The sequence below is a fragment of the Hibiscus syriacus genome, unplaced genomic scaffold, assembly GCF_006381635.1.
Source record: "Hibiscus syriacus cultivar Baekdansim isolate YM2019G1 unplaced genomic scaffold, ASM638163v2 tig00111131_pilon, whole genome shotgun sequence".
Taxonomy (NCBI): Eukaryota; Viridiplantae; Streptophyta; class Magnoliopsida; order Malvales; family Malvaceae; genus Hibiscus; species Hibiscus syriacus.
Window position 1 is genome coordinate 205,555 of NW_024062991.1, and position 14,748 is coordinate 220,302.

Below are 14,748 nucleotides of genomic sequence, written 5' to 3' on the forward strand. Positions count from 1 at the left end.
AGCTTTTTAGGAAGTTTTTAGGATAATAGGTCTTTTTACGAAGTTTGAGGGCAAATGTTACCCTTAAACTTCCTAAAAATTCAATATTGCCTTAACTTCTTAAAAAATCGATGTTACCCTTGAACTTAAAAAATCATGTTACCCCTCTACATCGTTCACGTGCCTGAATTCTTAAAAAAAAAAACAAATGTTATTCCTCTACATCGTTCACATGTGGACAGATGGGTCAATATCAATAGATTTTCATGTTATGTTAACATCATTGACTACGACATCAATATAATGAACCACCACATCAGCATAATAACAGTCAACGTTAGTCAAAAGGTTAATTTAATACAATGCACAAGTTCAAGGACTAAATTAAGTGTATTTTCACACACACAGACTAGAATTGATTATATAGTACAATCTCAGAGGTAAAAGTACCCCTATAGCCTATATATAAAAAAGATGAATTCAAGTTTAGCCCCTTTAGGATCGTGTATTCAAACGTTTAATTCACTTTGTTTTAAGTTTTATTTCAAAAGATTTGAGTTATTCCTGTGAATGTTAATCGACTCAGATACTTACAAAATGCTATTTAATTTAAATTTGAATGATTCTCACATGTATGCAAATGATAAATGAATTCAAAATTTAAGGCTAAAGATACAAATTATGATCCAAATATTAGAGAAACATACAATATATATACATATAAAATATTTATACACACTGATGAACTGACAATGTACCTTGTTTGAGAAAAAAAAAATTGCAGTGTGACTTATAATCTTCTATATTGTTGAGTCCTGGGAAAACTTAGGCAAAGATGGAACCCTAAAGTGGTGAGCAATTTTGGGGAACAACTAACTAAAAATTGCAAGGGCTGGATTAAAATAACAACAGGCGTGCGGTAAGGAACATTAAAGTTGTCTATCTATAATAACGGTAGAGATAATGGGTAGATATTTTTACTTTAAAAGTAGTAACTAGATATAATCACAATATGCAATACAACAAGAGGACCGAAGTGTGAAACTGATACAAAAATATTAGATGATAATAAGTTTAAATCTATCTGCCCAACTAAGAACAGAGAGCTACCTGTTAACGATAGTTATATGAACCAACTGGATTAAAACTCGCATTCCATACATTTAACTTACACAGATCCACCTACCACTAGCAAACTGATAGATTAGAACAAGGATTTGACAAAGAAAGGGAATGAAATATAAAGTCCAATTATTTTTTACAGAAAAAGATTAGTCATCTTTTACATCAACTAATATGGCATTTGATTAGTACATAAAAAGGAGGCTTAGATAGTTCATCTAAGATGATTTTTGTGAGGGATAAGAAATTGAAGCATACGGCCTACAAGATTATAAAAGATAAGATGAAGTTTCGGGTAATGCATCCGGAATGGTCTTTTTCCCTCTAAAAGAGGTAATCTCATGCAAAAGTACCCTAAACGGAGGAATAGGAGGAGAAAAACTTGTATACAGATGAAGGTAGCTATGATATCTGTACATATAGCACAAGTTCGAAGGAACTTACTAATCAAGATCTATCTGAAATAATGGCCATATTAGCACAGACAATTAGTGCAGAGCCATCACCATTTGAGGAAGAAACTACATTGCTTTTTGAAGTAGGAATAGCAGTTCCAGGATCTGAGTCATTTGCTTCAATATCTCTCTATCATAAGAAAATGCAAATCATAGATTAGGTTGATGAAATAATTAGGTAAATTAGAACAGGCGGTCAAGAAGTCTAATATAATAAGTGTATGTGTTAAGAAACTTACATGCTCGAATAGAGTCGGGGAATGATCCCGGGTTTTCTTGGGAATATCCCTCAAAGTACCCTGCGTAAAAGTTCCCTTGTTAAAAACTCAAAACATGAGGCATGCTTTGCAAAGGGAAAGCATTGATACACATGCAAAATTAAAAGCAAATGTAAAAGTAAATGCCCAAAAGAAACGGAATAAAACTTAAATGTAACCCTTGAGGGAGAGGGGACGGAGCCCACTTCCTTGACACAGCACATTGACACCTTCTCAGTCCGCATTTGTGAAGCAGAAACATTTTACCCCCACCCCAGAACTGTGAACTATAAAACACAAGAAGGGACACCAACCTTATTTGCCCAAAAAAGTCCACAAGCATTGCACAAAGACCTTGGACCAGATGGTCCACGTCGCATCATTGGGGTGGAATTTGAACTGATGCCACAATGAGTACACCTGGAAACGTAGAAAATGACATTATATGATAACTCCAATTATTATAAACTTATATTGAGAATTCACCAGGAAATTTTGAAGCTGACATCAGTAAATGGAATGCCTTACGAAAGAGAGATGAGAAATATAGCATAGTTCAAAGAAAGAAAATATAAACAATAACACTCTAAAGACGTATAAAACTCACGAAGTATCTGATAGTTTATCATTGTCCTGTGTACCCGAGTACTCAGTTCCATCAGACTTCTTGGAAGATGTAAATTGACCCTTATCACGCTGCATCCTGAAGCACTCACAGAAATCAGAAATATAAATTAGGCAACTATGGGAACAAATATAAAGTTATTAATGAGGAAGGATGGTCCCTAATGAGTTTTTCAAGATTCCTTTTCAGTTAAAATAAACCACCGCAGATATCAATATTCAATCTACATGGACTCAACTATATACATATTTCTAAATTATGCAGTTACTTGATCATTAGTAATTTAGTACATGTATAATCCTTCCCCATTTGTCAATGTAATCCTACTGTTGCATTTGCAGCTAGAGCAGTGAACTAAAATAGTGTTCTTTACTATTTTTTGAATTCTTTAATTTCTTTTGCCTCGAGAGACCCTTATTCGACTACATCCATTTCTTCTGCATAAAAGCACCTAACTTGCCTGACTGTAACAGCTTAAACCTTACACTTCTGGTTAATAACAAAACCCCCTAAATCAACAATATTTTTGGATAAATAAACCATTAATGTGTTAATCATAGAACTTTGGTAATATTAAATGCAAAGTTAAGAAGGGTGCAAGGCACTAGAACCCTTATATTCTTGAGGCACAAAATGCAAAAATAATGTGCTTGCTTGAATGAAGGTGCAGCATACATGGGTTTTCTTACATAGGTGTCTCGAGTACATATATAAAATAACATTTAAGATACAGTCATAAACTCCTATGAAAATGAGCACGTGAAAGAATAAGTAGCGCATGAGAGTTAACATAACTCTCATGACATAAACCATGAAAAGGAGCAACGAAAAGGGCCATAAGATGATAAGAAAAAGATTAAAAAAAAGTGTGAATAAAAATCATTTACTTCAGCTATCCGTACAACTAGGGATGGGCATTAAAACCCGACCCGATCGGGTCGGATTTTTCTTAAAAAATCGGGTTTGGGTCGGGTTTTTTAATGTGGTGTTCGGGTCGGGTCGGGTCGGGTTTAGGGTGAAAAAAATCCGATCTGACCTGACCCAAAAAAATATATAATTTTACCCTATATATTAGGGATAATTACAATAATACCCCTCTATATATAATTTTTTTCAATTAAGTCACTGTTTTATAGAATAAAAATAATTTTTTTTATTATTTCGGGTCGGGTCGGGTTTCTATGTCATATATTTGGGTCGGGTGAAAACTTGTTTTGGTCGGGTCGGGTCTCGGGTGGAGGCTCTCTTGCTCTCGAGTCGGGTCGGGTGGACCAAAAACCCGACCCATGCCCATCCCTACGTACAACCAGCATAACTCTCACAATATAAGCCATACTTTTCTCAAAGTGTTAATGCTCAGTAATTCCTCAAACCCCAAAAGGGCCATACTCACTATATTAATTCCAAGGGTAAGTTGTTAACATCAATTGCAAGATTGATAAAAAGATTTTTCTAGTTCGAAATTTGATGGAAACTTTTGCAAGCACAGACAGCTAAACTAACTGCATGTCAGGGAAGGAAAATGCACACCTAAGAGCAACTTCCTGGCAAACACCATATCTGACTTTCTTATCAAAGCATCTCTCTTTCCTCTTCTGACGAAACCTATCTAACGAAGCTGCCCTGTGTGGTTGATTAGATCTCGGAAGGTCCAAATAACCCTAAGAATGAAAGCAGTGTAAAAAAACAAAGAATGTAAAACAATTTATAAATTCAACAAATTTAAGAGAATTACCCTTAGGTTCTGAGATGACATTTCAACACCATGGGGACCTGAAGTCAGTTCACATCCCCCTAGCAGTAATAGCACCACGTGGAACTGCAGAAAATCTTTAGTTCTTTACAATGTGCATTTCATTGGTGTGGGGGGGGAGTGGGGATATAGAAACAGGAATGATGAGAAGCCTGATGTTGAGGTTCAATATTGCTTTAACAACTTGAATTAAGAGAAAATGAAGTTATATTTCTTTTCAATTTAAGTCGTCTTTCTTCAAAAATCAAGCGTTTCAGCAAACCTTCATTTGGCTTAATGGGAGAAAAAAAAAGACTGAAGGGGAAGACGATACCTTATCCGGAGTAATTGCATCAAATACATAGACCTGACCGCGAAACGAGAGAGTGAGATGGCTTGCATCGTCGGCTCGCTGAACGATAGCCAAGTCAGAGGCTGAAGCAGCTGCGGCTGTGGCATACATATGATCGGTGGCGCCGCCTTCAACTCCGATACCGTTGTCGAGAGGGTGAGCGTCGTAACTAATGTTTTGGTGGTTATCAACGGACGCCGAGGCTGAAACATCGTCACATACGTCGGTTCCGGGGTCAGAGATCGGAGCTGAGACATTCATGGGCTGGGACTTTCCGTACATTGACGAATTTGGGATGTTGAAGCATTACAGGGAACAAATGGGGGAAAGGAAAGTGAAAGCAAAAACCCTAATTAAGTATTTAATTAATGGAGTGGTTAATTTTTTAAAAATGGTTTTTACATTTTTGTTTTTCCTGGCAAATGTTTTTTTTAAAGTACACAAATGATTTGAATGGGTATTATTTTATTAAGTACTAAAATTATTAAAAGTTATAGAACAAGAGAGTGTTATATTATTATGTATTTTAATTATTAAATATTATAAAATAATTATATGATTATTTATTATATTTCAAACTCGTTTTTTTTATTAAAAAATTGATAATGAGATGAACGTTAACTTTGTTGATTGTGATATGATAAAATTTGATCTTAGTATCTTAAAGATCATCACATCTCGATCATCACATCTCAGTCATCATATTAACATCCAACTTAGACAACAGTCAATTTTTCAATGGTTGTGGCTTGTGGATATAATAAATAATCGGACAACCATTTTGAAACTTTTAATAGTCGAGAGTAGGGGTGTGCAGAAATACCCGACTCAGTTGACCTGACTCGTCGACCCGAACCTAAAAAAACTGGATAATTTTCTAAAAAATTTACCTGATCGGATCGAGTACCCGGCCCGACATTTCCCGAGTCGGGCCCGGATCACAAAAATGAAATTTTCCAGATACCCGGTTAACTTGTTTTTCAGGCTTTTCTGCACTCAAAATTGTTTCATGAAATATTCATGCCCGCAGACTTGTGCATACTATCTTTATGCTTATTGGGCTAACGATGATGACGTACAAAAAACTCATAACATTAGAAAGGTACGATGTTAAAATATTATTTAATTTTCATTTTCAAAACTTTGAATTTGAAATTTAGATTTACTATTTACAATTATTATATATTTAATTATTAATAATATTATATATTAAATTAAAGTAAACAACTATTTTTTAGAATATTTTAAAGTAACACCGGGTATATATAATAATATAATATTATTTTATATATATATAAATAGTCCCTAAAATTAAAGTAAACAGCTATTATATATTAAATTAAAGTAAACAATTATTTTTTTAGAACATTTCAGTATATGGGATTTTTTTATATATAAAATTTTTTATATATTAAATTAAAGTAAATAATTATTTTTTAGAACATTTAAAAAAAAGGGTATATGGGTACCCGTAAAATTCGGGTACCCGATTACTGGGTACCCATAACATCTTGGTCGGGACACGGGCTAAGAAATAAAATTACCCGAAGATCCGGGTACCCGACACTTCGGATACCCGAAAACCCTAGTACTTGAATTTGCACACCCCTAGTCAAGGGACATAATAATAACATTTTATAGTCGGAGGTCATTTTATAACTTTTAATAAACTAGAGACTTAATAAAAAATACCCTATAGTCAGGGGACCATTTATACACTTTACCCTTTTTTTCACTCTTTACGAGAGTTTCAAGTGTGAGCGAATCTAAAGAATCTCCGACAACTTATTTTATTGTAAAAACTATTAAAATATTGTTTTAATATTAATTTTTTGTGTAATCATTTTAATATTTTTTAAATATTTTAATTTTAATATTTTATTTTAAGATATAATGACCCCATTTGCATGAAAACATAAATTGATTAAAATTAACTTTCTTCATTAATATGATAAGATTTATATGTTTTAAAGACTGTTGCGTGTGTGTATATCCAACAAAATGATGGGTATGTGTTTGTGTTGCTACGGAGGATGATGAAGGTAGAACAACATTGTAAGAATCATAACTTTTAGGATCTTTTTGTAATGATCAATACTTATCCTCTTTTATTAAAAGAGCGTTATTCAATGATGCGATCGAAAGTACCAATTCATGGGTGCGTTGGACGCTGGGTAAATCATGGGACTGTACATGGTGTACGGGTTTTTTATATGATCTCCTTAATATCGATCCTTTTTATGATGAAACACAAACCTGATAGATTCATCAGCTGATTCATTTTGCTTAGTCCTCCCAATCTTCTCGGCTTATGAACCTATATAGCATATCACTTTAGTAGGTGGCTTTCCTTGATCTTACTTGCTGTCTTCTCTGGCTTTTTCTTTGTCCCTTTTGTTTCTTTGTAATCGTCCGGATGATTGTTTGGAGTTTATGTGATCTTTCAAATGTACATTTAACGCATGTGAAATGCGCACATCACATAAGACAATATATTTATGCGATTAAACTCTTTCTTTCATTTTTAATACATATTTGTTTAAGTACTAATATTTCTTTAATTATCTTGTTCTATTTCATTTCTTAATCTTACATATTTAATCAAATTATAGATTCAATATTATCCGTATGTTAAGTGAACATTCATTCCTTGATTCAATTCATTTTAACTTAATCAAAGCTCTAAAAAATCATATAAAACAATTATGATTAACCAGCAAATCATTAAAAGGATTTAATTGTAAAATTTTAAAAGTTTGAGAATTACTTAGAGTATACATTTTATTGATTAAACATTTAGTTATTTTCAAAACTATGACTTTCAACAACAACAAAAATAGGAGCCAAATAGGATCCATCAATGGAGGATGAAAGAATCAACGCACTATTATCAGACAAAACATCTCTTAAATTCTACATTAGAAGTATAAATTATTATTAAGAATCCAAAACCATTACGAGTAATATATGCAGAAAAAGGTTTTTAAGGTGTTAGAATCAAAGTAAAACAGAAACTAGAAATCTTCCAAATGGTGTGTCTAAGAAAATTCAGTGTCTTACGAAGGGTCAGTAGGTTCTGAAAGGTAACTGCGTTGTCTCTGAAATTGTGCCTGCCCGCACATGAACATGTAACTTGATTCCGAATAAGAAGGATCGGAGAGGGATTCTATGCCGTGATCCCGTTCCAGATTGTTGTTGATGTTGCCTTGATGCGGACGCAGCTTCGATTTCAAACTCCAAATTGGCCATTATACTCTCTATTTCCTCCTTGAGTTGTTGCATGCAGTCGAAGGCTCTTTTCAACTCGTCCGAAACCCTGAAGTTTTCCTGTTTCATGCCTAGAATCTCGCCTTGGAACTTTGCAGCCTGGTACCCGTTGAGCTCAGGCTCACCTTCGTGGCGATTGCATTGCTCATCCTTGATACCTCTTCTTCGAGTTGCACAAGGAAGAATATCGACCCTGCACTTGGTCTTTCAACACTGCATTGCTTTCCAGCCATAACGTCAGTTCGGCTTTTATTTCTCGTAAATGAGCGTAAATGGGGCGTGCTTCTGATCCCAGAGGCTCCTCTTTTTCATTCTGTTCTTGCTTCTTTCTTTCTCTCAATGTTGATAACTCACTTTCCAGGTCCTGCACTGAAGTTTGATATTTCTGTATCTGATGAAATGATGAGTTGAACCTCAACCAAAAGGCTAGATTGTCCTCGTGCAGTTCATTGATATCGGATCGGATTTTACCTTCCGGAGTTGAGAAAGAACGGGATCGAGTTAAAGATCCTTTTAGTGTTGGTTCTTTAGTCTCCTTTTCAATAGATTCGCCTTTCCCCTCATCTGCTGCTACTGGTGATATCCGAATAAAATCTGACAATGTAGATTCCGGACTAGTCATGGTATTTGATGCTTCATAGTCTGTTAAGTTCTCATCCTTATTTTCATCGATAAAGCTCGACTTTCGGCGTAACGATTGAATCTCTTCGTCTTTGATAAAAAGAGCATTCTTCAGTTCTCTGATCTCCGATGCCAATTCGTAGTAATCGTCCCGTTTTTTCTGATCAACTTCTTTAAGCTTCTTTCTTACATCCTTAAAATTCCGAAGAACAGAAGAGTACTCATCTAGTAAAATCTTTTCCCTCTCACCCGATCCACTCTTGTAGAGCTTCCTCCAGTTTTGTAGCTCTTCTTCTTCATCGGTCTCTAATTCCGGATTCTCGATATCAATTGTACTGCTTGCTGTTCCGGACAAAGATTTCGTCTCAGCTTTGTAATCATCCATCTGTTCCGTACCCTTTTCCCAGTCAACATCAGTCTTGTTGCCTGATTCAGAATCAAGAATGGTACTGCTTGCTGTTTCCGATAAAAAATTATTCTCAGCTTCATATTCATCCACCTGTTCCGTACACTTTTCCGAATCAGCATCAATCTTATTGCCTGATTCGGAATCAATATCGTTTCTTCCTTCAGCTGAGTCATCTCCATCCTTCCCTTCCCTTTCGACCTCGGCATCTTTTAAGGCTGAACTATCACCGGGAACTGACTCATCCATCTCGGTTTTTCCTTCTTTGGAGAGTTCCATATTGTCGACCTCCTCATCCATCTTCACAGCATGTAAATGCACTGATAAATGATTGATCTTACAGTTTGCTTCAGTAAAATGAGCCTTGAGGCTGTTATTTTGGTCTATAATTTTTCTAAGAAGATCTTTAACTTTACTTAATTCCCCCTCCAAGGCAATAATCCTATGTTCTGTGCTGTCTGAGTCTCCAACCAGCGCCTCCTTGTCTTCTTCGAGGCTCTTGACGTGTTCCTGAAGTTCATCGGCATCAGATTTCAATCTCTTTACTGAAGCAGTCTCGGAAAAGACCGCATTTTCCAGATCAACAACTCTTTGCATGAGGTCATCGATTTTTTGGTCAAGCTGTGACATTGTAAGAGAGAAACTCGAGCTTAATTCGAGCTTCTGTTCGATCTCCTTTTGCAACAATTCCATATACTGTCTCCCCTTTTCGGCATTCTAGAATTCGTGACCATTTTATTGACATCCGTAGACAAGCTCACCTTTAGCTCCTCCTGCTGAACTGTAGGTGGGCATTTAAACTTCCTCCTAAGAGCTTCTAACGTGTCATTTCTTTCTTAATCCTTTTGGATTCAGCTCTTCCTTCTTCAGTTGACTACTCATGTGTTTCTTGCAACTTAACCAATGACTCTTTGCAAGATTTAAGAACTCGATTCGCCATTAGAAGCCAAGCTTCATTATCATTGATAGCGGATCCGACATCATACTCGTTCTGCAAACTGTATATCCTCTTTTGCTTCTCGGTTTTGCTATTTTCGATGTTGCATAATCTCTTATACCCTTGCTCATATGAGTTCTTCACAAACTCCCATTCAGTTTGCATCTATAAAATATCCTTCTGAAGCTTGTTTATTTCTTCCAATTCCTCCTCTTTGCTCAACCCCGACTTCGAACACAAACCAGCTTGAGCCAAACTAATAGACTTCTTTAACTGTCCCTTTCTCAACGCCAACATCGACTGGCTCCGAAAGTCCTTCTTCGGAATCGTAGCTCTCAATCCTGATTTTGATTACACCGGTGTATCGGACCTCGAAGAAGTAGATGCAAAGCAACCATTTTCTTCTTCTTCGTCATGAATGGAAAGTGGAACTTGATCGGGAAACACAGTGGCAATGGTGCGATTGGCACTTTGTAGATCCCTTGATAAGAGATCATACCTCTGCTAATGCTCGATAAGCTCGATAAATGTCTTCAAGAATGATTAAAAGCTCAGGTCTCCTTCTATAATACATATTTATCCTTTGTAGAAAGGATTCTCCATCATCATCAATGATTTCAAGCATGCCAGGACTTTATCCTCCACATCTGTGATTTTCAAGTCAAATAAAAAAAAACCAATAATCTGTTGGATATTAACTAGTTGCATTGTTACTCGTTGTCTAATATTATCATATATTTAGAGTGCTATATCATCATATTCATTCATGTTGAGAGATGAATTAATAGAATCATAAAATGAAAAGAAAAGGTTATATTACCGTGAAGATTCTGTTCAAGCTATTTGGATTGCTTTGTTCTGATATGGCTAGCCCACCACCAGGAATATGCATTGCTGGCAATTTTATGCAGCATCATAATTTCTTATTTGCCCTGCTAATCTGAATCTCTCCCTTTATCGCAAGTAGAAGAAGAAGAAGAGATTCCATCGACAAAGGCGATCAAAGAACAATGGATCAAAATGTCGGTACTTAGCGATTAAGGAAAGTAAATGGGAGGAGAGGATAGGTCGCCCGGATGGTATGTTCCTTCCATTGATAAACAGCTTTAAATATAGGAATTGCTATCACTGGCCTTCATTTGCCACATTACAATTTTATTACTCATAATTCAAGGGGTGTGAATTTTATGTTGGGACATTGTCGATGCAAATGATCTTTGGATAGGTTAAATTGTTGGATTATCTTCTCTTTGTACAAGGCATTGCATGTTTCATGGCTGCATATTCGGCGTCTCTTGAAGGTATGCTCTTTGTTTAGACCAGTATATGTTGAAAAATCAAAAGCACATGGGCTGCTAGTTAGCAGCCGGCGACTTTAAAAAAAAAATTATTAAGCCAATTTTGTTGAATATTTGCTAAAGGGGATAAATGCATTTAGTCACTGAACTTTAGGGCATTTACAAGATTAGTCATTAAGCTTCAACTATAAATACCCTAACTCATTTAGCTTCAAAACCATCCCAAAGCATTCTAGTTTTCTCCTAGTACTAGAGAATTTAGAGAGTTTTCTTGAGAGTTGTTTTCTCCTTTTTATCAAGAGAGAATTATCATTGTTTTCTCATTGGTAGATCGAGAGAGGTTGTAATTCCTATTTTCTCATAGTGAAATTCTTCTACCATTGCCCGTGGTTTTTACCCTATATTATTTAGGGGTTTTCCACGTAAATTTTGTGTCTCTTTTATCTTCATTTTTTAAAATTATCAGTTGCGATTTTGCTCTATCTGATAGCCGTCTTCCGCAACAATTGGTATTATAGCTAGATTTGAGTGTGTAATATCTACTTATTGTCTTTGTGGTTGCCACCAAAAGGTGGATCCTCCAACATAAGAAAGTAACAAGGTATTACTCATTATTTGAAGGTTCCAGAGAACTATTCACGATAGTGAAATAGTGGGAGCTATCTGTAATAGAAACTATGGCAACGAAATTTGATATTGAAAAATTCAATGGGAGAAATTTCTCTTTGTGTAAATTGAAGATGAATGTCATCCTGAGGAAAGACGGTTTGTCTAGCAGCTATCAGTGAAAGGCCGGTAGATTTCACAGATGACAACAAATGGATCAGAATGAACGGGAATGCTATGTCAAACTTTCATCTAGCATTAACAGATGAAGTATTATCAAGCATCGAGGAGAAAAAGACAGCTAAGGAGATATGAGATCATCTCACTAAATTGTACGAGGCCACATCGTTGCACAATAAAATTTTCCTTAAGAGGAAATTATACACTCTTCGTATGTCAGAATCTACTTCAGTGACGGAGCACTTAAACACGCTGAACACTTTATTTTCTCAGCTTACATCCTTAAGATGTACAATAGGAGAACAAGAACGTGTTGAACTTTTACTTCAAAGTCTACCTGATTCGTATGACCAACTCATCATCAACTTGACAAACAGTAATGTCACCAATCTAGTATTCGATGACGTTGCAGCTGTTATTCTACAAGAAAAAAATCGGTGCAAGAACAAGGAAGACAGACAAGTAAATCTGCAACAAGCAGAAGCATTGACAACGATGAGAGGCAGATCAACGGAACGTGGCCAAAGCAGCAATCACAAGCATGGTAGATCAAAGTCGAGAAGAAAGAAGAATTTAAAGTGCTACAACTATGGAAAGAAGGGTCACTGAAGAAGAATTGTTGGAGTCTAAATAAAAACTCCAATCCACAAGGCAATACTGCAAACACTTCAGATGATGGAGATGCTCTATGTTGTGAAGCATCAACCACCGTGGAAGGTAGAAAGAGATATGAAAATATATGGCTCATTGATTTGGGAGCAACATATCACATGACCTCAAGAAGAGAATGGTTTCATCATTATGAACCTGTCTTAAGATGATCTGTGTATAGTTTCAATGATCATGCCATAGAGATCGTTGGTGTGGGAACCATCAAATTGAAGATGTATGATGGAACAATTAAAGTTGTTCGAGATGTGCGGCACGTGAAAGGCTTGAAAAAAATTTATTATCCTACGGATTGTTGGATAATAATGCAAGCAAGATTGAAACACGAAAAGGAATCATGAAGGTGTTTCGTGGAGCGCTTGTGGTGCTGAAAGGCGAAAAGATAGCTGCAAACTTGTACATGCTGAAAGGAGAGACTTTGCTATAAGCAAAAGCCTCTGTTGCCTCATGTAGTTCAATTCTGCAATGCTATGGCATCAGAAACTTGGACACATGTCAAACAAGGAATGAAAGTCCTTGTGGAGCAAAAGCTACTTTCAGGCTTAACAAATATATCATTTTCTTTGTGTGAGCATTGCATAACAAGTAAGCAGCACCAGTTGAAATTCAACACGTCAAATTCTAGAGGCAAAAGTGTTCTAGAATTGGTTCATTCTGACGTATGGCAAACACCAGTTACATCCCTAGGAGGAGCAAAATATTTTGTCTCATTTATTGATGACTACTCCAGGAGATGTTGGGTGTACCTTATTAAGAAGAAGTCAGTTGTGTTTTCAACTTTCAAAAACTTCAAAGCACGGGTGTAACTTGATTCTGGAAATAAGATCAAGTGTTTCAGAACATATAATGGAGAGAATACACAAGTGAATAATTTGATGACTTTTGCAAGAAAGAACGCATCAAAAGACAGTTCACAGTTGCAAACACTCCTCAACAAAATGGAGTGGCAGAGTGGATGAATAGAACCTTGTTAGAAAGAACAAGAGCAATGTTGAGGGATGCATGCCTAGAAAAATTATTCTAGGCAGAAGTAATCAATAGCGCCTGTTATTTGTGAATCGAGCTCCATCAACTGCAATAGAACTAAAGACACCAATAGAGATGTGGACTGGTAAACCAGTTGATTATTCAAACCTCCATATATTTAGAAGTATTGTGTATGTTATGTACAACTCCCAAGAAATTTCAAAGCTGGATCCAAAATCCAGGAAATGCAAATTCTTGGGGAATGTTGATAGTGTAAAGCGGTATCGCTTGTGGGATCCCACTGCCCGCAAAGTGATCATTAGTAGGGATATTATTTTTGTAAAAGATAAGCTACAAAGAATATAAGAAGATGGTAGCGCTGAAAAGTCAGAGACTACACAGATACATGTGGAAAAGGAGTTTGAACAAGGAGATTCTTCTGGAGCAGAACTAACACATGATGAACAAGAACCAGAGAGTTCTGAAGCTCCAACAACTCGTCAATCAGATCGTGTGAAAAGACATCCCAATTGGCACTCAGATTATGTTATAGAAGGTAATATTGCATACTTCCTTTTAACAGAGGACGATGAGCCATCAACATACCAGGAGGCAATAAACATCTCAGATGTTTCACTGTGGATGATGGCGCTGCAAGAAGAAATCGGAGCCCTTCATAAAAATAATACATGGGACCTTGTGCCACTACCACAAGGAAGGAAGTCAATTGGTAACAAATGGGTATTTAAAATGAAGCGAAATGGTGACGATCAAGTGGAGATTATCATGCAAGACTGGTGGTCAAAGGATATGCTCAAAAAGAATGTATTGATTTCCATGAAATATTTTCTCCTGTGGTTCGACTAACAACAGTTCGAGTAGTTTTACCAATGTGTGCTACATTGAACTTACATCTAGAGCAGCTAGATATTAAAACAGTTTTTCTTAATAGAAATCTTGAAGAAGAGATTTACATACTCTAGCCTGAAGGTTTTGAAGAAAAAGAAAAGAAGAACTTGGTTTGCAGGTTGAACAAATCTATATATGGTCTAAAGTAGGCGCCGAGGTGTTGCTATAATAGATTTGATTCCTTCATTATGTGCCTTGGATACAACAGACTTAACGCGGACCATTGTGCTTATTTCAAGTGGACTGGTGATAACGATTTTGTTATATTACTGTTGTATGTGGATGACATGTTGGTTGTAGGACCCAATAAAGATCATATTGAAGAATTGAAGGCACAACTGGCTAGGGAATTTGAAATGAAGAACTT

At 36.0% G+C, this 14,748-nt stretch overlaps 1 protein-coding gene and 1 pseudogene across 1 annotated transcript; both read right to left on the reverse strand.

Moving 5' to 3' along the window:
- Positions 1–1,195: 1,195 nt before the first annotated feature.
- On the reverse strand, positions 1,196–4,886 carry LOC120154505 (GATA transcription factor 25-like). Its single transcript, XM_039166230.1, has 7 exons — positions 4,505–4,886; positions 4,174–4,257; positions 3,969–4,099; positions 2,421–2,516; positions 2,128–2,233; positions 1,796–1,855; positions 1,196–1,686 (listed from the first exon to the last, which is right to left on the reverse strand). The coding sequence occupies exons 1-7, from the start codon at positions 4,802–4,804 to the stop codon at positions 1,549–1,551; spliced, it is 915 nt and encodes a 304-aa protein (XP_039022161.1). The 5' UTR covers positions 4,805–4,886; the 3' UTR covers positions 1,196–1,548.
- A 2,702-nt stretch (positions 4,887–7,588) lies between these two features.
- LOC120154459 lies at positions 7,589–10,667 on the reverse strand (annotated as a pseudogene).
- Positions 10,668–14,748: the final 4,081 nt, after the last annotated feature.